Source organism: Lissotriton vulgaris, chromosome 9 (assembly GCF_964263255.1).
Source record: "Lissotriton vulgaris chromosome 9, aLisVul1.2, whole genome shotgun sequence".
Lineage (NCBI taxonomy): Eukaryota > Metazoa > Chordata > Amphibia > Caudata > Salamandridae > Lissotriton > Lissotriton vulgaris.
This window is the reverse complement of record NC_141697.1, coordinates 1,227,428,255-1,227,451,499: the sequence shown is the minus strand read 5'-3', so window position 1 is coordinate 1,227,451,499 and position 23,245 is coordinate 1,227,428,255. Positions and strand designations below refer to the sequence as shown.

Genomic DNA, 23,245 nt, shown 5'->3' with positions numbered 1-23,245 from the left:
GCAAAAGCATTTGACTTGAGGGATACCTAGCAACGACTAGTAGAACTGCAGCTTGATGTAATAATTTCAATGCTTTTGCATTTGACTCGTGAGGGACACCTAGTAAGGACTAGTTGAACTGCAGCTCTTTGTAGAAATATTTTGATATTGGATACTATAATATTCACTGCCCACTGCTAATCTCGTCCCATAATGCTTTGCAGGGCCTTTGGTTGGGATTGTATTTTTGTCCATAACTGTGCTAGGGGTGGTCCTAAGAGGATGGGTCCACCACTGAATCGTTCAGCATGATATGCTCTTTGTGTTCAAGTCATCTACTTGGTCCTCCCCCTAGGTTAGGGGGACCCCAAAATCATCACCTCCCTCATTGCCTGATATTTTTCATTTTCAAAGTTCACTTTTGTGAATTGGTTATATGCTTTTTAGCATGTAAAGTTGCTTTATCAAAGCATTTGTGGGTGCAGTTTAGTAGCTGACTCTGCTACGAGGAATAGAGTTTTTGCCTGAATTCTGTGTTTTTAATGGAATGTGTAGTTAACAAATCTCAGCAAACTCCGCTAGCGGAGTGCAGTTCATTGCTCAGGCCAAGTTCATTGCGAGAAATGCGCGCATGCGCAGTTTTCTTAAGCTATATATGAATGAGGAGGAAGAGAGCAGTATGGGGACGCCCGCGGTTAAGGTAATTGTTTTTTTTATTGTTTTAATGTACTCTTAAGGTATATCTTAATGGCGGGCAGCATAGCGGAGCTAGGCGGAGTTCAATGGAGTTTGTTGCCACCTCCCTGGCATTCCGCGTGGCCCCTCTACGCACACTACACCCAAGGTTAGTGAAGACAGAAGGTGTCGTGTAGTTCCCCACTTTACTGTAGAAACTGCATGTTTGTTGGGCAACATAAAAATAGGGATGTTGCCAGACTGATTCCATGCACCCCTCGCAATATATATTGTCTGAAACAACAGCTAGCTCACAGTGCCACCGGATGCACCAATAAACCTAGACTGGTAGCAAATGGTTTTGGCAACCACAGAAGATGACAACCCTGAACTACCCCAGGGATCATGGTAACAGATTTAGAACCCTTTTGCTAAGTCGCTTGTGCACTCTTTCACTCAGAAATATACAAGGAATACACAGAGGGACATTTTTCAAGCGCTATATTAATGTAAATCCTTCCCTCATCTATCCCTTCACTATCCTTTTACAATCCAAATAACAGACTAACATGTCCACGGCTCAAATTAATTTAATATTTCTCCATGCTAATTAACCACTAATCCTTTTGGGTTCCGGGGTAGTGTGCTACTCGCCGAAAAGTGCTTTGACGCCTCATCAGAAGTAGTAAGCGCTATATAAATGCAATTAGCTGCAGTTTGCTGAACCTGATTCTTATGGAAATTGGTGGGCAGTCCAGTTTTTTGGCTGTTTGATATGAGAAAGAACGCCTACCAAGTCAACAGCATTTAATACGGGGCATTTAGATAAAAATGATGGCTTCTTTCAGTGCCCAAGGCCTCCTCATCAACCCGGGCGTGACTCCGCCACTGTGGTTCATTCTCTATGCTCCAGCACGGATCTTAGGCAATTGTATTCAGGCATGCTAATGTAAATGTACTGATGATGATCCTAATACGCTTAGAAGGGATCGAAACCCAGTTGACTAAATGTACACCATATACACTTTCCTATTAAGTATTGTTTATGTGTAATGGTGTCCTACCACATTTTTGTTTGTGTTATAAGAATGTGCAACATACAAACAAATCACTCTGCCTGAGCCTTTTCTGCTACTCGTTTGTTTTATATGTCCCACTTCATTGTCTTTGTTCCGATTGTTTTTTTAATTGAATGTTAAAAATTTCTGTCCGGCTGGACAGCTTCAAATATAGCACTGATTGAGTCTATATTTATCTTCTTTTTTGTATATTACCCTCGTTTAGGGACCACTAGTCCTAGACATCTGTCACACTCTTAGGTAGGCGTTCCTCCAAATATTCACAAAGCACTATTTGCCCGACATCTAGGCCTGGCAGAATGGAGATTTAGCCCATTGTGTCCTGCAGAATTTCCCAGTCTGCACCATTTCCCAGAAGCCCACCACCTGTGGGGGTACTGCTTTAGTATTTATTCGCAAGGTGAGAAATCGGAGGTTAGAAGTATCTATCAGATGAACAAGTTACTTACCTTCGGAAATGCCTTTTTTGGCAGAGACAATCTAACCGGAGATTCCTCACCGACCCATCCTCCTCCTCCACATTCTGTGGAAAAGACTTTCCATTCTGGAACAAACCCAATAAAAAATAAACTAAGGAAACTCCAGGACTGGAAACAAATTGTTTTTCAGGCACTGAGTAATCTGCCACTTCTAAGGCCTTGATTACAAGTTCACTAAATTCAGATCCCTGTATGAACAGATGTGTGCGCTGTTGTGTGATAATTATCCCCTCTGCTCTCTTCCAGGCTAGATTTAATCTGGTCAAACCACCAACATTTGTTTGAGGGGAGGCCTGGCAAAAAGGCAAACTATGTTAAATGTAGTGTTTTAAATACCAATTCTGCATGTTATATCTAATTTCTGAGTTGATAGCACTGAATAGAAGGTGTATGCCACACCCACTAGGTACCACCCCTCTTGTGTAAAGTGACTTTTCAAAACCATTCTTTAGTGCATGTTTGGAAATTGAAGATGGTCCTCATTTCCTCCTTGTTTCTCTCCGTTATTTTCAGGAGGATCCCAGGAAACATCTGTTCACCAAGCATGAGAACGAGCAGGCGGTTCCCAGAACCATCAGAAATATTAACGATGTAAGTTTGCTTCTACGGAGGGTTTTTTATGTTCTTGAAGCTTATGCTGTACTTGTTCAAGAAAACATAGGGCCCGATTCACAGAACTAACTTAAGACTAAATCCTAAACTTACTAACATTTTGGTATTCACAGAAGACACTTACTCATTTTGGTATTCACAGAAGGCACTTACTCATTTCGGTATTAACAGAATTTAGGAGTCCAACTTTAGGACTTCGAAATTCCTTCTGTGAATACCGAAAGTTTTAAAGTTGGGATTTTTCTCAGTTTAGGAGGAATAAAGTTAGGATTCCTAACTTTAGGACTCCTAAATGCCTTCTGTGAATACCAAAATGGTAGTAAGTTTAGGATTTTGTCTTAAATTAGTTCTGTGAATCTGGCCCATAATGTTGTTTTATACCAGCTTCTGTTTTAAAAATACTTGCTAAGTAGGTGTTTTTAAACAAAAATAAGGAGAAGACTAGGCCCAACGACAAACTTCTAATGTGGATGCCTCTGTGGGAGGCATAGCCATCTCCAACAGAAAGAGAAAAGAACAACAGGGAAGAGGTTTCCCAGATTACCCCAGCACATGGCTCTTTTCGTGAAGTCATCATTTTAATTGCAGTTTAAATGGAATTAGACAATGCTTTTTGCGCTCTGCGGGGTTGTTTCATTCACACAGAGAACTGATTTAATTAGACCTTGGAGTCCGCCAGATGTTTAATTAACTTGCATTTCTTCTCACTGACAAAATATAAAGGCAATATTTCATTTGTTTATCTTGGCATGCAGGTCTACTGAGGTATGTGCGTCTGATGGCCCTGGTGCCAGAGGGCTTCAGTGAACTGGTGGGGGGGGGGGGGGGGGGGGGGTCGCCTGGAATGTTTAATTAGCTCTGGATTGGATTATGCAGGTGAGAGTTTCATTAATGATTGTTAGTGATGTACTCGGTGAGTTACAATGATATATCTGTCTGCAGTTCAGCAAGAAACAAAATACACCGCAGTGCAGAATCTTCGTATACAGGTCTGCATAAGTTATTAACGTAGGGTCCAATTCACAGAACTAACTTAAGACAAAATTCTAAACTTACTACTTTTGGTATTCACAGAAGGCACTTAGCAGTAGTAAAGTTAGGATTTTGTCTTAAGTTTGACTTAAGACAAACTTAAGACAAATTTAAGACAAACTTAAGACAGACTTAAGACAGGCTTAAGACAACTTAAGACAAACTTGTCTTAAGTCAAACTTAAGACACAATACTAACTTTACTAATACTAAATGCCTTCTGTGAATACCAAAAGTAGTAAGTTTAGGATTTTGTCCTAGGTTAGTTCTGTGAATCGGCCCTGTAGATGATCTACAAAGCTTCTTTTCCAGGATTTGGCATGGCTGAGACTTGGAAATTTAGAAGTATGGCACACCAGCTCCTAGAAGAACTTTAGTAAATTGGGATAGCATCACCTCACATAACTGATGTCCTGCACCATGTGATGAGGCCTCACAGAATGTTGCTTACTGGAGTTTTATGCAGTGTGAATCTCTGCGTCAGAAGGGTATGCCAAGACCTGGGCATTGCTCTTCCTGAGACAAAACTCAAGCTGCGCCCCCTGATCCAGATCCATCTCAACAAGACCAGCCAGTCTGGGGTAGATTGTGATCTTGCTTGGAGCTGGCAGCTCTGGCTGAACGCTTCCTGTTGAAGCTGGACCAAGTCTGATTGTTGACCTCATGGTCACAGGTTCATATCCCGGCAGGCAGGTTCACTCAACCTTTCATTCTTCTGAGGTTGATAACATGAGTACCATTGAGTTTGATAACAATCAACATCTGTTATTCAGCGCCAAGATACCCTTCTGGGTGAATGTGCGCTTTACAAATACACATTATGTTGTTATTGCAACTATCTCTCTGGATACAGCATTGGTAAAAATGCAGCAGTGTAAATCTGGATCACCCTTTGACCCGGTTCCTGTCCAGGTGTTCACATCTCTGGCTCCAGTCATTATCCAACCTCTTATTACACTATGGAATGCCTCCCTTTTGTCGGGTCACTTTCCGCTAGCATGGAAACAGGCTGTAGTGATCCCATTTAAAAAAAAACAGAGGCGGATCCCTTAGTCCACAATAACTACCGGCCTATATCCCTCCTCCCCAAACCTGCAAAAAGTTTGGAAAAAATTGTACAGGAACAGCTAGCCGACCACCTGGAGACGTTGTACCTCCTCCACGACTCACAGTCTGGCTTTAGGTCCGGCTATAGCAGGGAGACGGCACTACTAGAGGTCACAGAGACTATTAGGGAAAGAGTGGACAGAGGCGAGGTTGCCATGTTGGTGCTCCTCGATCTGTCCGCAGCTTTGGACACCGTCTCCCACCCTATATTACTGGACAGGCTCCATAAGGTAGGGGTTCGCGATACACCTCTGGCCTGGATAAAATCCTTTCTATCGGAAAGAACACAACAAGTGTGGTGCCGCTCCTGCTTTTCTGAAGATAGAAAGCCCCTTGACTGTGGAGTCCCCCAGGAATCGGCTCTTAGCCCCCTCTTTTTCAACGTGTACCTTGCACCTTTGGCTGAGGTCATTGAGGCTTTTGGAGTCAGAGTGGTCTCATACGCTGATGATACACAGCTAATTTCTTTGTTTAAAGACCACTCTGACAATGGACTCCAGAATTTTAAAGCTTGTTTATCCAACATCGTATCATGGATGACCCAAAACACCATAAAATTAAACACGGATAAGATAGAGGTGTTGTTTTTTAATCAAATATTACCTCTATCACCATCCATATGGTGGCCATCTGAGCTGAACCCTCCTCCCTCTCCAGTGAAAGTTGCCCGAAACCTCGGCTTTCAGATAAACAATGAGCTATCGTACAAAACCCAGATCCGCAAAGTAACTTCCGCCTGTTTTGGCAAGTTACATATGATAAAAAAGATTTCACCTTACCTCCCTGTTGATGCACTGAAGACCGTAGTGCATGCCCTTATTACCACTCACCTAGACTACTCCAATAGTCTATGTACGGGTTCCCCGGCATATCTTCTTCAACGGTTGCAGACCGTTCAGAATGCTGCAGCTAGGTTGATCTGCAAAATCCCTTATCGCCACTCGATCTCCCCTCACTTAAAGAACTTGCACTGACTCCCGATAGCCTCTCGCATTTGGTTCAAGGCCCTGGCCCTTGCCTTCAGGGCTCTGAATGGCAGGGGTCCAGGGTATCTCAGAGGTAGACTGAGGTTAGTCCACTCTTCTCGTGATCTCAGATCAAACCACCTCCGTCTCCTACTCCCCCCTCGATTTCATCGGGTTAGAAAAGGAGGTAGAGCCTTCGCAGTGATCACGTCAAAATTGTGGAACTCCCTTCCACTCAATCTCCGCTTGCTCAAATCCGAATCCCTGTTCAGAGGCAAATTGAAGACATGTCTATTCTCTGGCTACTGAGGTTGAGGTCCTTGCTGCTGCGGTCCATAGCGCCGGGACACCCCCGTTGGGGGTAGCTGTGCGCTTAATAAATGTTACTATAATAATAATAATAATAATTGCTTAAGGTCGGTCACTGTTTATAAAGTTATGTAGTGGTGCATGTTTTTTATTGGCATTTCAGAATGAGAATGTTATCACAGAACATTATGTGGTTCAAAGATAAATGCAAGAACAATCTCCCCCCACCCACCCCTTCCTGCTTCACCTGGACAGGTAGCAATGACATAAATAGCTTCAAGTAAATAGTTCAATGCAAGGACGTGTCGAGGTTATGGGCCCACGTAACCGTAAACAGAGGCGAGATACAGTAGGCATAGACCCGTAAGCAAACAGCACACAAAATGATGGACTGGAATGCGGCCCAAAGTAAATACCAAGCAGATGTTGTTTGAAACTTTCCACCATCACTTTCTTTGTTTTTCGAAGTGTGATTTTCTAGGTGTGACGGGTATGACCAGACGTGGGTGCTGCACTCATGGTGCATTAAGACTGAAGTTACACATTACTGATGAGGCTCACCGAGGCCGAAACGTGTCTAGGGTTGCTTTCTTTCTCATTTATATTCGAGGTGGCCTGGCAGTTCAGGCTGGACTGTTCCTATTAGAGCATGACTCAGCCTGATGTGAATATCACTAGTCTCTATGTGCAGTGGCATAATGACTAAAAGGGATGATGAATTGGAATGCAGCCCAGAGTGATTACCAGTGGTTGCCATTATTTCCACTCCTCGCGTTTTGTTTTTGTCTTCTGAGTTGAGTCTTTCTTCCGAGACCTCTCCATGGTGCTGAAATCATTGGTCATAGGGGTCTTTATATGCTGCTCTTTCAGGGATGGGAGCCAATGTCCTGCCTGGATGGATGAAAGTGGACACGTGGCTGTGGGAAGCAGGTGGAAAGGATAGATTGAGTCTTGAGGTCTGGAGTGGTTGGCAGGTGTCTTCCACACTCATGTGTGTGCACACATTCGCACACACACACACACACATGCACAAACACCCAGAAAAACAGACACACACATTCACACACACACACAACATACACACACACACAGAGAAAAACAGACACACACATTCACACACACACACACACAACATACACACACACAGAAAAACAGACACACACATTCACACCCACACACACACACACACACACACAACATATACACACACACACACACACAGAAAAACAGACACACACATTCACACCCACACACACACACACACAACATACCCACACACCCAGAAAAACAGACACATACATTCACTCACACACACACAACATGCACACACACACCCAGTAAAACCAACACACACATTCACACACACACACACACACACACACACAACATACACACACAGAAAAACAGACAAACACATTCACACACACACAACATACACACATAGAGAAAAACAGACAAACACACATAAACACACACACAGTCACACATAGACACCCACAGACACAGACACATTTGCGCATGCGCGCACACACAAACACGCACACTCACGCACACCGACACACACATTCACACGCACAGACACATGCACACAGACACACACACACTCAGTCTGTCTTTGTTTTCAGCAAAAGCGCTATGCAATATTAAGGTGTTTTTGCTGGGCTCCCTCCCTCTATGCTGTTGCTGGCCACAGATGTGATCATGAAGGCGGGGCCCCTGCTTAATGTGAAGAGCCATCAAAAAATACGTGTTTAACACAAGTAAGGAATACATCCGCCAGTTTCCACCACTCTTGGTCTTATTTCACCTGAATCCAGCACATGGACACTGATGAGTTCCAGAGCCGAGCCCACGGCACACAAAGGTGTTAACTGCACCTACGTATCCATGGACCCGTGGTCAGCCAGATGCTTCAAACGAGTTCTTTCCTCCATCACAGATTCATTCTGCTTTGCAATCTAGAGTTGTTAAAGATCTTCTCAAACAAGCTTTCACATCCTCTGAGAACATCCAGAAGCAAGACGGGGAGAGGAGTTGGCCTAAGGGCTGGGGCGATCAACCACGAATCTGGGGCACTGGGTTCGAGTCTCGGCAACGGCGCTGAACATCCTGTGATTCCGGGCAAATCACTGCATCTCCCCGTGCCCAACAAATATGAAAGTGGCCTCATGTAACGCAACTGGTGCTATGTAAAGCGCTCCGATATTCGATTCGGGTCAAGTTCGCGCTATAGAAAACTCTGTAAAAAAAAAAAGAGAAGACCACAGACCCATATCTGTAACCTGAACTTACATACAATGTGGCTCTGCCTTACCCCCTATCTGATTAAATGTCCCTGTTGCAACCCCGACTTCCATCTTTATCTCCTTTATGATTGGGTATCATATGTATGCAGATTACACCCGGCTTCACCTAAGGATTGATCATGATCATAACTCTCTAACCAAGCGTACCCTATATTTTATGGCTTCTTTATCATTATATGCAATGGAATTGATTATATCCAGTGCTTAATTTGAGCCGGTGGTTGTGGGTGGGATCCATCGGCACTCACTTTTGGTCACCCAGACTTATTTGTCAACCATCAAACTTTGAACCCAGAACAAGAGAAAGAGAGGCTGAACAAGTGGAAGGAATGATGAAGAAAAGGACACAAAAAGTGGCAGAGGGAGAAGGTAGGAATGAAAGAAAACCCAGAAAATATTCTTTTTAGAAAATACTCTTGTTGACAAAGCTGAAATCATGCATTTCAATAAGTGAACCCATCTTTTTTATTCCCTGCATGGCCAAGCAAAGTTGGCTCTCGCCCAACTCCAGTGTCCCGAGTGCGAAACCCTGGTGTGACCTCAGACCACGAGCCCTCAATCGCGTCATAAATCCGCACGGTTATCAAAAACAGCTTTTTTCCACCAACGACAGCTGAAAGGGAATCTCTTCCTCTAGACAGTCTCCTTGGTACTGACAGTTATTGACAGTTATTTAGTCCCACCTTGACACTGTAACAGGCTGTATACAGGTCTCCACTAACAGGTTCCTCACACCATTTGCACAAGTACAACACTTGGCTGTTCGATTGTAGGGTTGAAACACCACAATGACATCACCACAGCCTCAAATGAATGCGCCAGCTCTCTGTGACAGACAGGGCGCCCTTCACAACCCGCTGCATTTCCCACAAAGCTCTACTCAACCGCTTTCCAAAATTCATCTCAAACCTTTTTGCTTCATATCTACTGTTGCAAAACCTCAAGTCCACCAACTGAGGTCTGATGACTTCCCAACGAGTCAAATACAAAAGGTTCGGACGGTGATCCCTTCAGCACCAGAAATCACGGTGGATCCCTCTAAACCCCCCCCCCCCCTCCATCCTTAAGACTTGAAAGTTACTACATCAGATTCAGGAAATCCCTGAAGATACATTTCTTCTCATTGGCATTTGGGTCGCCTCGCCGCCAGAGTCTCATTGTCCAGGTTCTATTTCTCCTACTGGTCAGAGTCCTGATGCCAGTATACCCTCCCCCACTGGGCTGAAATTGCATCAGATCTGACAGCCTGATTCATCAATCTCCCGTTTTGCGAGCCCCTAATAGCGATTCATAAGGAATCGCTATTAAGGACTTGCAAAACGGGATTCATGTAGGAATTGCTAAATAAATAGCGATTCCTACACAATCCTTATTTGCGAGTAGCAAATTGCTAATCGCAAATAAGGAATAACTCCCCATTCATTCCTATGGGCCAAAAGGCCCATAGGAATGAATGGGGAGTATTCCTTATTTGCGATTAGCAATTTGCTACTCGCAAATAAGATAGCGATTTAAAGGGTGCCAGGGGTGTCCAAAGGACACCCTGTAGCACCCCTTAAATGCAAATTGAAACAGGTGTTGCGCACACACATGTCCAAAGGACATGTGTGTGTGCAACATGCAACTTAGAAAAATGCTTTTAAAAGCATTTTTCTAAGTTTTTGCTATTTACCGAGAGGTCTGACCTCTCGGTAAATAGCGGCCCGAAATTGCGAATTAGCAATTTAAAAATGGTTGATGAATTGCATTTAAGGAATCTCAAATAGAGATTCCTTAAATGTAATTCCTCGCAATTTAGCGAATTAGCAATTACCGATTTTTGCATTTGGGATGATGAATCCCAAATGCAAAAATAGCGCTCGCAAAGGGCCAGATTCTCAGAATCTGACCCTTTGCGAGCCGATTTCGGCTTGATGAATCAGGCTGTAAGGCTTTGCCATCAACTTTGCATTATGAGCTCATTAGATTGCATTTTTCATGATCATACATGTTCACCCTCTCTGGTGCTCTGAAATCAGTAGATGGAGTGGTTAGTAGCACAGAATAATAACTCTAAATAAACTAAAATAAATAAATCTCTGCCTTCCTTACTATGCTCATAGAAAGGGAGGTGACGTGTCAGCTCCAAGAATATGCAGGAGTTTAACCACCTTCTCCACAACCCCCAGTCAGGATTCAGGCCTCAAGGTTTACTACATCAACCTTGGAGGATGATAGAAATCACTCCATTCCCTGTTTGTGACAGTGTTGATGAAACCATTGTACTGAAAAGGCTGGAGGTATGAGTAGATATAACTGAACCCTCCCTTTCATGGATAGAGCTGTTAGCAAGTGCAGGCAAGAGAAGAGCACAGAGTAGGTTGGATCATCTACACGCCCTGCAGCTTGTGACGTATGTAACGATCACCCCTCTCACGTCACAGGGGCGGTGGGTGACATTTGAAAGTGGTGGGGCGCAAAGTGATTTGCATACAGCACCGTAGCGAGCGAGCGAGCCCGAACCCCAAAAGGGGGGTTTGGGGGGGAAATTTTAGAAAAAAAAGAAAAATCATGCATTTTCAAGCAAATTTGAGAAAGCAGGAAGGTTAATAAAGCAATTGTGAAAGTGCAGTTATTACATTAATAGATGGCATAACATAGGTAGCTGCTTATTCAGTATAACCACAGAGCTTCATACATTCTGTCCGACCTATTATGCTCAGGTGCTGAATTCAGACTATAAGACTTTAAATAAATACCAGCTTGAAATACCATGTTTTATGCCGTCCTGAACAGTCCCGTCCTGCCGTCCTTAGCAGTGCCCACCACATATAGTGCCCAGTAACCACCTAATGTCCCAGGTCCAAAAGAAAAGGTCTCACTATCTACTACTGCCGTGTTCGAGTTGTATTGAAATATGTAGGCAGCTTCAAAATCAATATTGGTAGCATGCGCTATTAAAAAAATAAAACACTTTCACAAAATACCTAAGAAGGTGTACAATTCACAGGGACTGGGCAGACACAATCACTATGCGTGGCAATTTGGGTATATTTTTGTTGTCACTATTGTACAGTTATAAAATATGTTAGTGGGTCAGTGGGACTTTCTGTGAACAAAAGTAGCACTCATACAGAAAAACTTGGAGACCCTTCATCTAGAAGCTCTCATATCATGGGAATAGCTGTGTATAAAGGTAAGATTCAGAAGGCAAGGAAAGTTTACTTCTCTGAATGTGCTCCCTCTGACCCCAGTCCATCGAAAGAACTGTTAGATATTATCACAGAACTAGCCCCATTGATCCATGCACCTCGATTCCACCTTGTCGCCAGTCAATTTTAAGGGAAAGATCATAACAATTTGCAACAACTTTTTAAAGGAAAAAATCTCATTATCCATAAAATGGCAGTTTAGATTCATGAAAATGATTTAACAGCCTTGACCCTTTGACCAAATTACGAAAACTCAGGTAATAGACATCTTTTTAACAAAGTTGTCCCTCTGGTTCCTCTTATGACCTATGACCTGCAGGCTGCATGAAACTGCTTTGGTGTTACATGAAAGAAGAGCTATTGTCTCTTTCTAATCGTGCACTCGGCCAGGTTTGTCTCAGATGCCTGGGAACAGGCCCTGGTGAAAGCCTGCCTTGCCCCAAGGGTTTCAGTAATGTTCAACCATGCGCCTCTCTTTTACCGTAATTAGGTAAAGACTTTACCGTAAAGTGCTAGAAAAAGTTAGTAACAGAGATTTACAACCAGGACTCACTCGTCAAACTCACACGTGGTTGTGGAAAGGTCACACACCACAAGGCCCTACAGCCCACTGCCCCCTGTACTGTAACAAGTGTCAACGAGGAAACAGGAGACAGCCTATTGGTAAACTCATCTGTGACAATTGCATGTGGCGAATGCGGTGTTACACAAACCAAATAATATGCCTCCTAAAAAACAATTTAGCTTCAATGGTTGAGTGACCAAGATCTATCTCTCTCACATAGGCCACTGTATGGGTTTGCCGTGCCTAATACAAAAGTCCGTTTCCCACCCACACACTTGCACGCTCCACATGTTTGGGGATATCGGCGTCTTTTTGAAGTTTCAGTTCCGCGTTGCTGGAAAGTCACACACACCGCATGAAGCCTAAACGCTGTGCAGACTCCACCAGAGAGCGAAACACAGGTTAGTAAGAGGCTTCCTAGTGACACTGTTTGTGCATTTTTCTCGAGTCTCTAGCAGGCAAACTGCATTGCAATGCCTGCCGATTTAACAGAAAACACTTCCTGCTGGCAGAGAGCGCACAGTGCACATGACAGCAGGCTCGGCGAAGCTCCATGACATGAGGCGAGGGCAGAGCAGCTACAGCGTCCTCAAACATGCTAAAACAATCAGAAATGTGGAAAAAACCCTTCCACGGCTCCCGATTCTCAAGATGGAGACGGCAAATATAAGTGGGGCGCGCGCGAGGGAATACCTCCTGAAGGAGTTTGTTCAACATCTTTTACCGTCATCATTAAAATCACAGAGGAGAGGGTTACCTTGGGAAACAGGACAGCATCAGCAACAGCACGGTAAGTGCTAGTGTGTGTGGCCACGACACCGGGGCTCTTGCCGGGGTCTGCTTGCTAGTTGCTTCTCCTCCTGCCCGGGGTCTCGCGCCACTGTGCCCCCTCCCACCCACCCACGCGCGGCAGCCAATCCTGGCGCAGCATGCTGCACCAGGATGGGCTAGGGGGCACACTCTGTACTCGCCCTGGGCAGCCTTTTAAACCCGGCCGGCTGTAGCCGCACTCCTGGCCCCTTCTCTATGTCTCAAGTGTTTTGCTGGCATCGGCGCATGCGCGGGCAAGTCTCAGCCCGGCAATCTCATGCGTACAGTGCTGGCCTGCTGCAGACTGTCACTCAAGCAGCTGCAGCAGACCAGCAGACCCGCCCCCCCCACCCCCCACCTCCTGCGCACTCCGACCGTCCGCACCTTTACCATTGACGTCGCATGATGATCCGTGTCACTCCCGCTGTTGAATAGAATTACTGAATTAGTGGTAGCTTTAACTTAAGCTTAGCTGCAGTGCCACGCAGTGGCGGTGCGTCCATTGGGGGCGTTGGGGCGTTGCCCCACTAGCCATGGTCGACCGCACTGGCAGTGGCAATGAAGAATGACTTTTAAAAAATAAATGTGTGATTTAAAGAAATTTAATCTGACCCGAGCGCACTGCGCGCTACCTGTCCCAGGAAAAGCCCGACCGAATCGGGCATCTATAATGAAGTAGGCGGTGGGGGGCGGGGCTGCGGCAGAGTGGCAGGCAGGCAGCGCACACAGACAGGCAGCGGGGTGCTGACTGCGCTTGCTAAATCCCGGAGTACTACATTTTTTGACTGGCTCGCGCATGCTTATAAGTGTAGACCTTCCCTCCCCCCTCCCCCCTAGCACTCGGATACACAGACAGGGACCCGGGCCCCCGGTCGCATCTAGGGCAGATAGGAGCCTGCTCGTGGGCCAATCCTGGCGCAGTGGCACTGTTCACGCTGCGCCAGGATTGGCTGCTGCAGTAGGATGGTGCCGTGATTGGGTGTTGGCTGCTCGCACAGTAATGGCCAATCACATATGGCTATATCCAGCCATGTAGTCGGTGATTGGCCATTTCCCTACGCTCTTGGACAGTCAGGACGTCACAGCACGCACGTAGCACACCAGTGCTGCCAGTGCCACCGTCAACACCAAGAGACTGAGTAGTAAGTGTGAAACTGAAAGTAGAACGAACTTTCTAGAAGTATAGTGAAGTCGAGGTCCGAGCCGAGATTGAGTTCTAGTGTGTGGGAGAGTAGAGAGAGAGTCAGTCTTAAGGTAGAACATTGATGTTCTTAACACCCCTCATGAATCTGATCCCAACAAGGCAGACTCGAGTCGACATCATTCTGAGGTGGGAAAACTGCGCAGCATGAATTGCCCGGCAGTGACTATCATCTGTTATGTATAGCAGCACTTAGAAACAGCAGAAGCACAATATTTAGCACTATATAAAAAGGTTTTCTCTTAGGTTATTCAGTAAGCATTATATAACACTGCAAGAGTTCAGTTTGGCGTTTCATGTTCGAGGTTTGAGTCTATTTATAAAACTATCATAATTTTACTGATGGTGCCGTTGAGACAACGCAATATTGTATGTTAAAAATAATGGATGATGTTATAAAGATGGTATGGCTTTGGCGGAACTTACGGTGAACATACTACTTTAATTGGTGCATTTCCTGTCATTTGTTGATTTGTGTTCTGTGTACTATTAACCTCCCATCAACGTTAATTTATAATCTCAAATGTTTTCCTACGAATTCCTCTATATTACTTTTAAAAACTACACTTTCAGTGTCTTAGTTATAGCTACAATGTAAAGTCTAAAACTCGCTGGCAATCCCTAGTTATGGTAAGCTAACCACAACATAATTCATGCCCCGGCGCTGCTCATGAACTCACAGACACAGTATTGATGATATCTCAATGACATCGTGCTTGGGTTGGAAGCCACAGTCTGGGATTTAGCCATTTGGACTCTCAAATGGACATCACTGACGTTCGTTAATGGATTGAGATCCAAATGCTGGCTCTCGACTAGGCGCTTTGCCAAGCCTACATACCCACAGTGCTCACAGTGCACAGCTGTTAGCTAGAACCACCAGTCACAGTGCGCGTGACACTGGTGCCTACTCATCTTCTCCGACCTCGTTGTGACCAGTGTTTGAATCGTGTTGTATGTGCAGCTTAGGACCGCCTGCTTGGACCTGCTTTGTTTGCTGGACTGACATACAAGTTACTGCGTAAGTGTTGACCAATCCGACACTGCTGTAATAATATACTAGTGCAGCATTGGCATTGCGCGCCCCCCCTTCAAAGTGTATTATTTCCACCCACTGTGAATGTGTTGAACGTCACGTCAGCATTGCAATTTCCTATGCTCTGAGTCTGTCTGTGCTGTCTCGCACGCACTCACCCTCATCATTGATGAGAGCGTCACTTTATTATCATCTTGCATTTGCAAATTAATGTAAGTAACCGTTCTTATGTATTTTTTTATATATTACTTGTTGTATTTCATATCAGGATGCCGAGCTCAGAGGCTATTATACTGTACACACACAGCTAACACTGTCTTCGCGTGGAGTATGTCGTATTTCCTGTTTTGGGCCATCTGACCTTTGGCTGTGTGGGCTGGATAGAGCAGGGCTACTCCGACCTGACGGCTCCTCTCTTATGGCAGACCCAATATATTCTGGGCGATTTATTTTCAGGTTATTGCCTTTGAAAAGCATCCAGAGCTCGGACAGCCCCTGAAAGGTTGGTCGGGCTGGGAAAGCGCCATTTCCAACATGGCTGTGACAGTGGGACATTTTGGGGTCAGTGCTTGCAGTGATTATTGTAAAGGGCACATGGGGGCGAAGGATGGATTAGTGCTGCACTAAGGCCAAGAAATAACCTGTTCTGTAAACTGCCACTGCTTCCTCAACAATACCTGTTTTCGCCACTTTTTCATTTACATCCAATATTGACACTAGTCCTCCTTACAGTAAATGCGAAGTTTTGTAGTGGTGAAAAGTCAACTCATGTCACTAGACCATCATGTGTGTCGGGGACTCCTCAGGCTGTGGTTATAATCCTGCGCCAGGGTTCCCTCGGGAAGGGTTTGTAACATTCCTAAGCCAGTGCTCCCGCAGGACATTTTTTATAATACTCCCATGCCAGGTCTCCATCAGGACACCTTCAAAACATTCCCACGCCAAGGCACCCTCGAGAGGGGTTTGCAATATTCCCATGCCTGGGTCCCCGAGGATATGTTTATAATATTCCCATGCCAGAGCTCCCTCAAGAAGGGTTTATAACATTCCCATGACCCTCGGTATACGTTCATAATCTTCCTGTGCGCAGACAGGCTGATGTGGTGCTTCTGTTGGGTTTCATGACTTCCATGTATGTGACTCGCTGCTTCCTTTGTAAAGCTCTCTAACGCTTTCGTGCAGTGCAGGCGCTTTATAAAATTGCATCAATAATAGAGAACATGTACAATAAAAGCACGCCATTCGTATCGCCACGGGAGACAGCTGCTACTCATCCCTAACTTGCTCTTTGATCCCCTGCCCGGCCCTTGGCATTCCTGGGCTGTCGTTTTATTAGACACATGGTGACCTCAGGATAGCACCTGGAAGCTTTGAGAACTTGTTTGCACACTCACTGTGTGATAATAGCTCCTACTCCTCACCCTGTGAAGGGACCTTTTATCCTGTGGTACACGCACACGTAAGGTCTGAAGGGGCGGAGGGAGAAGGCACCAAGGATATTGTTAATGTTTTTCCTAGAGAGAGATCAGAGTTTTGTCTAATGGAAGTTTTGACTCATGGAAATGTAGCACAGAAGGTTAATGTGCCTGCTGCAAAGAACATGTACCTGATGAAGTCTGTTATGAAGCTCTGTGGTTATACTGAATAAGCGGCTACCTAGGTTATATGACAGCTCTTTATTAATGTAATACCTGCACTTTCACAATTGCTTTATTAACCTTCCTGCTTTCTCAAATTTGCTTGAAAATGCACAATTTTTCCACTATTTTTTCAAGATTTTGGAAAAAAACCCTCCCTAGGGGGTTCGGGCTCGCACACTACGCTCGCTCGCTACGGTGCAGTTTGATTATCAGTTTCCGCCCCACCACTTTCAAATGTCACCAGCCGCCACTGGTGCCACGGTGCGTCCAGGGCTTAGTGGGGCTACGCCCCTACGCCCCAATGGACGCACCATGTCCCTATATACACGCACTAGGATACCAGATACTCCCGCTATGAATATTTTCTTCAAAAATGTGTCCTAATTGTTGTTCACAAAAATGCGGCACCCACAATGTTGTTAATAAAAGAAAATCTACACCCAATAAAGCAATATTTTTCTAGACAAAATGTTGGCCACAATGATTGTCACAATAGTTTTATTGTTGATCTTCTGACATATAAACCCTATATATGTCCTTTGCCACATCTACTAGACCAACCCCAAATGAGCATCCAAATGTAGGCTGGCAGTGCACAAGATCACCTCCAGCTGCAAACACATGTGACAACTCACCTAACTTTATATTTTATGCAATCTTTCTTGTTGAAGGAGAACTTTTTGTGCATGAATGGAGCCAAAACTGAAGTCCTAGTAATGAGAGGAACTGAGTTTATGTCATTATGGTGCTCCAAGGGTTTTTATCCTTCCTACATCACAGATCACACAGAGTCAAGTCAAACCACTTTCTCTCCGAGCACTCTTCAGAGCTCATGGGGGCCCCCCAAGGGTCTGTGTTATCTCCTATCCTCTTTCACCTTTTCTTGAAACCTCTTGCAAACTCTCTAAATTCCATGAACATTCTTTTCCACATGTATGCGGACAACATGCAACTATGTCTGAAAATCTCATCCCCGGAAAACTTCACCTCACTCAATACTACTCTAATGTTTACTCAAAACTGGTTAACGGAGAACCATCTCCCGCTCAACACTTCCAAAACGGAATTCCTGCTCATCTCCCTTCTGAACAACATCCTCAAGCTAGACCGCCGGCTGAGTCACCTCACTGTTTTCAACTGCACTCCTCTCATCGTAGCATCAGCCAAGTCTCTCGGAATCACCATGGACAAGCAACTGAACATGAAAAATCATATCAGCAATGTATGCAAAGGAGCAAACCACTTGTTGAGGTCTCTCAGAAATTCCACACCTTTCCTTCCTCTAAAAGAGTTCAAGCAGGCGGTGCAAGCGCTTGTCTTGCCGAGGGTAGACTACGGCAGTGCTACCCTCTGTGGCCTTCCCAAATGTGCCCTGGCGCCCCTAAGGGCGTCACTGAACGCTGCGGCTAGACTGGTTACACACACCAAACGCAACAAACATATATCCCCAGTCCTAAAATCCCACAAATGGCTGCCCTACGAAGCACAAATTCACCTAAAGATTGCTGTTCTTATGCACAAAGCCCTTCACTTCAACAATCCTATGTACCTGGCGCAAAAACTTAAACTATCCTGTGGTGAAATAGCCTCAAGAAGCACCTCTACCTTCCTCCTGAAACCACTCATCATTAACAAAAAGAGAAGTCTCTGTCTCTCATCCACAAGGTGTCTTTGTCTCTCATACTCCTGAGTCTCTGTCTCGCATCCACCAGGTGTCTCTGTCGCTCATACTCCAGGTATCTCTGTCTCTCATACACCAGGTGTCTCTATTCTCATCCACCAGGTGTCTCTGTCTCTCATACACTAGGTGTCTGTCTCTCATACACCAGGTGTCTCTGTATCGCATCCACCAGGTGTCTATTTCTCTCATACACCAGGTGTCTCTGTCTCTCATCCACCAGGTGTCTCTGCCTCTCATATGCAAGGTGTCTCTGTCTCTCATACACCAGGTGTCTCTGTCTCTCATACACCAGGTGTCTCTGTCTCTCATCCACCGGTGTCTCTGTCTCTCATCCACCAGGCATCTCTGTCTCTCGTATGCAAGGTGTCTCTGTCTCTCATACACCAGGTGTCTCTGTCTCTCATCCACCAGGTGTCTCTGTCTCTCATCCACCAGGCATCCCTGTCTCTCGTATGCAAGGTGTCTCTGTCTCTCATACACCAGGTGACTCTGTCTCTCATCCACCAGTGTCTCTGTCTCTCATACACTTCTATAGGTATGAGTGTGCGCCTCATAGTGACCTTGAGTGCCTCCCAGAGAGTGTGCATGTGTACCCCCCTGTTATCGCTTTCCTTGAGGAACAGTAAAACGGCGTCCCTTTTTTATTTCCTACTCTGTTGGTAAAAAGATGGCTGTCTCTTATCCACCAGGTGCCTCTGTCTCTCATATGCCAGTTGTCTCTGTCTCTCGTTTGCAAGGTGTCTCAGTTTCTCATACACCAGGTGTCTCTGTCTCTTATCCACCAGGTGCCTCTGACTCTCATATGCCAGTTGTCTCTGTCTCTTGTATGCAAGGTGTCTCTGTCTCTCATACACCAGGTGTCTCTGTCTCTCATCCACCGGTGTCTCTGTCTCTCATACACTTCTATAGGTATGAATGTGCGCCTCATAGTGACCTTGAGTGCCTCCCAGAGAGTGTGCATGTGTACCCCCCTGTTATCGCTTTCCTTGAGGAACAGTAAAACGGCGTCCCTTTTTTATTTCCTACTCTGTTGGTTAAAAAGATGGCTGTCTCTTATCCACCAGGTGCCTCTGTCTCTCATATGCCAGGTGTCTCTGTCTCTCGTATGCAAGGTGTCTCTGTCTCTCATACACCAGGTGTCTCTGTCTCTCATCCACCAGGTGTCTCTGTCTCTCGTATGCAAGGTGTCTCTGTCTCTCATACACCAGGTGTCTCTGTCTCTCGTATGCCACGTGTCTCTGTCTCTCATCCACCAGGTGTCTCTGTCTCTCATCCACCAGGTGTCTCTGTCTCTCATCCACCAGGTGTCTCTGTCTCTCATCCACCAGGTGTCTCTGTCTCTCATACACCAGGTGACTCTGTCTCTTATCCACCAGGTGCCTCTGTCTCTCATATGCCAGTTGTCTCTGTCTCTCGTTTGCAAGGTGTCTCTGTCTCTCATACACCAGGTGTCTCTGTCTCTCATCCACCAGGTGTCTCTGTCTCTCATCCACCAGGCATCTCTGTCTCTCGTATGCAAGGTGTCTCTGTCTCTCATACACCAGGTGACTCTGTCTCTCATCCACCAGGTGTCTCTGTCTCTCATACACTTCTATAGGTATGAGTGTGCGCCTCATAGTGACTTTGAGTGCCTCCCAGAGAGTGTGCATGTGCACCCCCCTGTTATTGCTTTCCTTGAGGAACAGTAAAACGGCGTCCCTTTTTGATTTCCTACTCTGTTGGCTAAAAAGAATGCTGGCTCTTATCCACCAGGTGTCTCTGTCTCTCATCCAACAGGTGTCTCTGCCTCTCATATGCAAGGTGTCTCTGTCTCTCATACACCAGGTGTCTCTGTGTCTCATCCACCAGGTGTTTCTGTCTCTCATATGCCAGGTGTCTCCGTCTCTCATACGACAGGTGTCTCTGTCTCTCATATGCCAGGTGTCTCTGTCTCTCATCCACAAGGTGTCTTTGTCTCTCATATGCCAGGTGTCTCTGTCTCGCATCCACCAGGTGTCTCTGTCGCTCATATGCCAGGTGTCTCTGTCTCTCATACTCCTGAGTCTCTGTCTCGCATCCACCAGGTGTCTCTGTCGCTCATACTCCAGGTGTCTCTGTCTCTCATACACCAGGTGTCTCTGTTCTCATCCACCAGGTGTCTCTGTCTCTCATACACCAGGTGTCTGTCTCTCATACATCAGGTGTCTCTGTCTCGCATCCACCAGGTGTCTCTGTCTCGCATCCACCAGGTGTCTCTGTCGCTCATATGCCAGGTGTCTCTGTCTCTCATACGCCAAGTGTCTCTGTCTCTCATCCACCAGGTGTCTTTGTCTCTCATACACCCGGTGTCTCTGTCTCTCATATGCCAGGTATCTCTGTCTCTCATCCACCAGGTGTCTCTGTCTCGCATCCACCAGGTGTCTCTGTCGCTCATACGCCAGGTGTCTCTGTCTCGCATCCACCAGGAGTCTCTGTCTCTCATCCACCAGGTGTCTCTGTCTCTCATCCGCCAGGTGTCTCTGTCTCTCTTCCGTCAGGTGTCTCTGTCGCTCATACGCCAGGTGTCTCTGTTTCTCATCCATCAGGTGTTTCTGTCTCTCATCCACCAGGTGTCTCTGTCTCTCATCCACCAGGTGTCTCTGGCTCTCATCCTCCAGGTATCTCTGTCTCTCATCCACCAGGTGTCTCTGTCGCTCATACGCCAGGTGTCTCTGTCTCTCATCCACCAGGTGTCTCTGTCTCTCATCCACCAGGTGTCTCTGTTGCTCAAATGCCAGGTGTCTCTGTCTCTCATCCACCAGGTGTCTCTGTCTCTCATCCACCAGGTGTCTCTGTCTCTCATCTGCCAGGGGTCTCCGTCTGTCATCCGCCAGGTGTCTCTGTCGCTCATACGCCAGGTGTCTCTCTTTCTCATCCACCAGGTGTCTCTGTCTCTCATCCACCAGGCATCTCTGTCTCTCGTATGCAAGGTGTCTCTGTCTCTCGTATGCAAGGTGTCTCTGTCTCTCATACACCAGGTGTCTCTGTCTCTCATCCACCAGGTGTCTCTGTCTCTCATCCACCAGGCATCTCTGTCTCTCGTATGTAAGGTGTCTCTGTCTCTCATACACCAGGTGTCTCTGTCTCTCATCCACCAGGTGTCTCTGTCTCTCATCCACCAGGCATCTCTGTCTCTCGTTTGCAAGGTGTCTCTGTCTCTCATACACCAGGTGTCTCTGTCTCTCATACACCAGGTGTCTCTGTCTCTCATCCACCGGTGTCTCTGTCTCTCATACACTTCTATAGGTATGAGTGTGCGCCTCATAGTGACCTTGAGTGCCTCCCAAAGAGTGTGCATGTGTACCCCCCTGTTATTGCTTTCCTTGAGGAACAGTAAAACGGCGTCCCTTTTTGATTTCCTACTCTGTTGGCTAAAAAGAATGCTGGCTCTTATCCACCAGGTGTCTCTGTCTCTCATCCACCAGGTGTCTCTGCCTCTCATATGCAAGGTGTCTCTGTCTCTCATACACCAGGTGTCTCTGTCTCTCATTCACCAGGTGTTTCTGTCTCTCATATGCCAGGTGTCTCCGTCTCTCATACGACAGGTGTCTCTGTCTCTCATATGCCAGGTGTCTCTGTCTCTCATCCACAAGGTGTCTTTGTCTCTCATACTCCTGAGTCTCTGTCTCGCATCCACCAGGTGTCTCTGTCGCTCATACTCCAGGTATCTCTGTCTCTCATACACCAGGTGTCTCTATTCTCATCCACCAGGTGTCTCTGTCTCTCATACACCAGGTGTCTGTCTCTCATACACCAGGTGTCTCTGTCTCTCATCCACCAGGTGTCTCTGCCTCTCATATGCAAGGTGTCTCTGTCTCTCATACACCAGGTGTCTCTGTCTCTCATACACCAGGTGTCTCTGTCTCTCATCCACCGGTGTCTCTGTCTCTCATCCACCAGGCATCTCTGTCTCTCGTATGCAAGGTGTCTCTGTCTCTCATACACCAGGTGTCTCTGTCTCTCATCCACCAGGTGTCTCTGTCTCTCATCCACCAGGCATCTCTGTCTCTCGTATGCAAGGTGTCTCTGTCTCTCATACACCAGGTGACTCTGTCTCTCATCCACCAGTGTCTCTGTCTCTCATACACTTCTATAGGTATGAGTGTGCGCCTCATAGTGACCTTGAGTGCCTCCCAGAGAGTGTGCATGTGTACCCCCCTGTTATCGCTTTCCTTGAGGAACAGTAAAACGGCGTCCCTTTTTTATTTCCTACTCTGTTGGTAAAAAGATGGCTGTCTCTTATCCACCAGGTGCCTCTGTCTCTCATATGCAGGTGTCTCTGTCTCTCGTTTGCAAGGTGTCTCAGTTTCTCATACACCAGGTGTCTCTGTCTCTTATCCACCAGGTGCCTCTGACTCTCATATGCCAGTTGTCTCTGTCTCTTGTATGCAAGGTGTCTCTGTCTCTCATACACCAGGTGTCTCTGTCTCTCATACACCAGGTGTCTCTGTCTCTCATCCACCGGTGTCTCTGTCTCTCATACACTTCTATAGGTATGAATGTGCGCCTCATAGTGACCTTGAGTGCCTCCCAGAGAGTGTGCATGTGTACCCCCCTGTTA

The 23,245-nt window shown here is 46.1% G+C and overlaps 1 protein-coding gene across 1 annotated transcript in view; it reads left to right on the top strand.

Moving 5' to 3' along the window:
* The window catches only part of CIMIP7 (ciliary microtubule inner protein 7), a 246,714-nt gene that overhangs the window by 209,942 nt on the left and 13,527 nt on the right, over positions 1–23,245 (top strand). Inside the window, exon 3 of the mRNA XM_086936885.1 lies at positions 2,726–2,803. Coding sequence (XP_086793011.1) covers positions 2,726–2,803 — 78 coding nt within the window. The remainder of the gene's footprint in view (positions 1–2,725; positions 2,804–23,245) is intronic.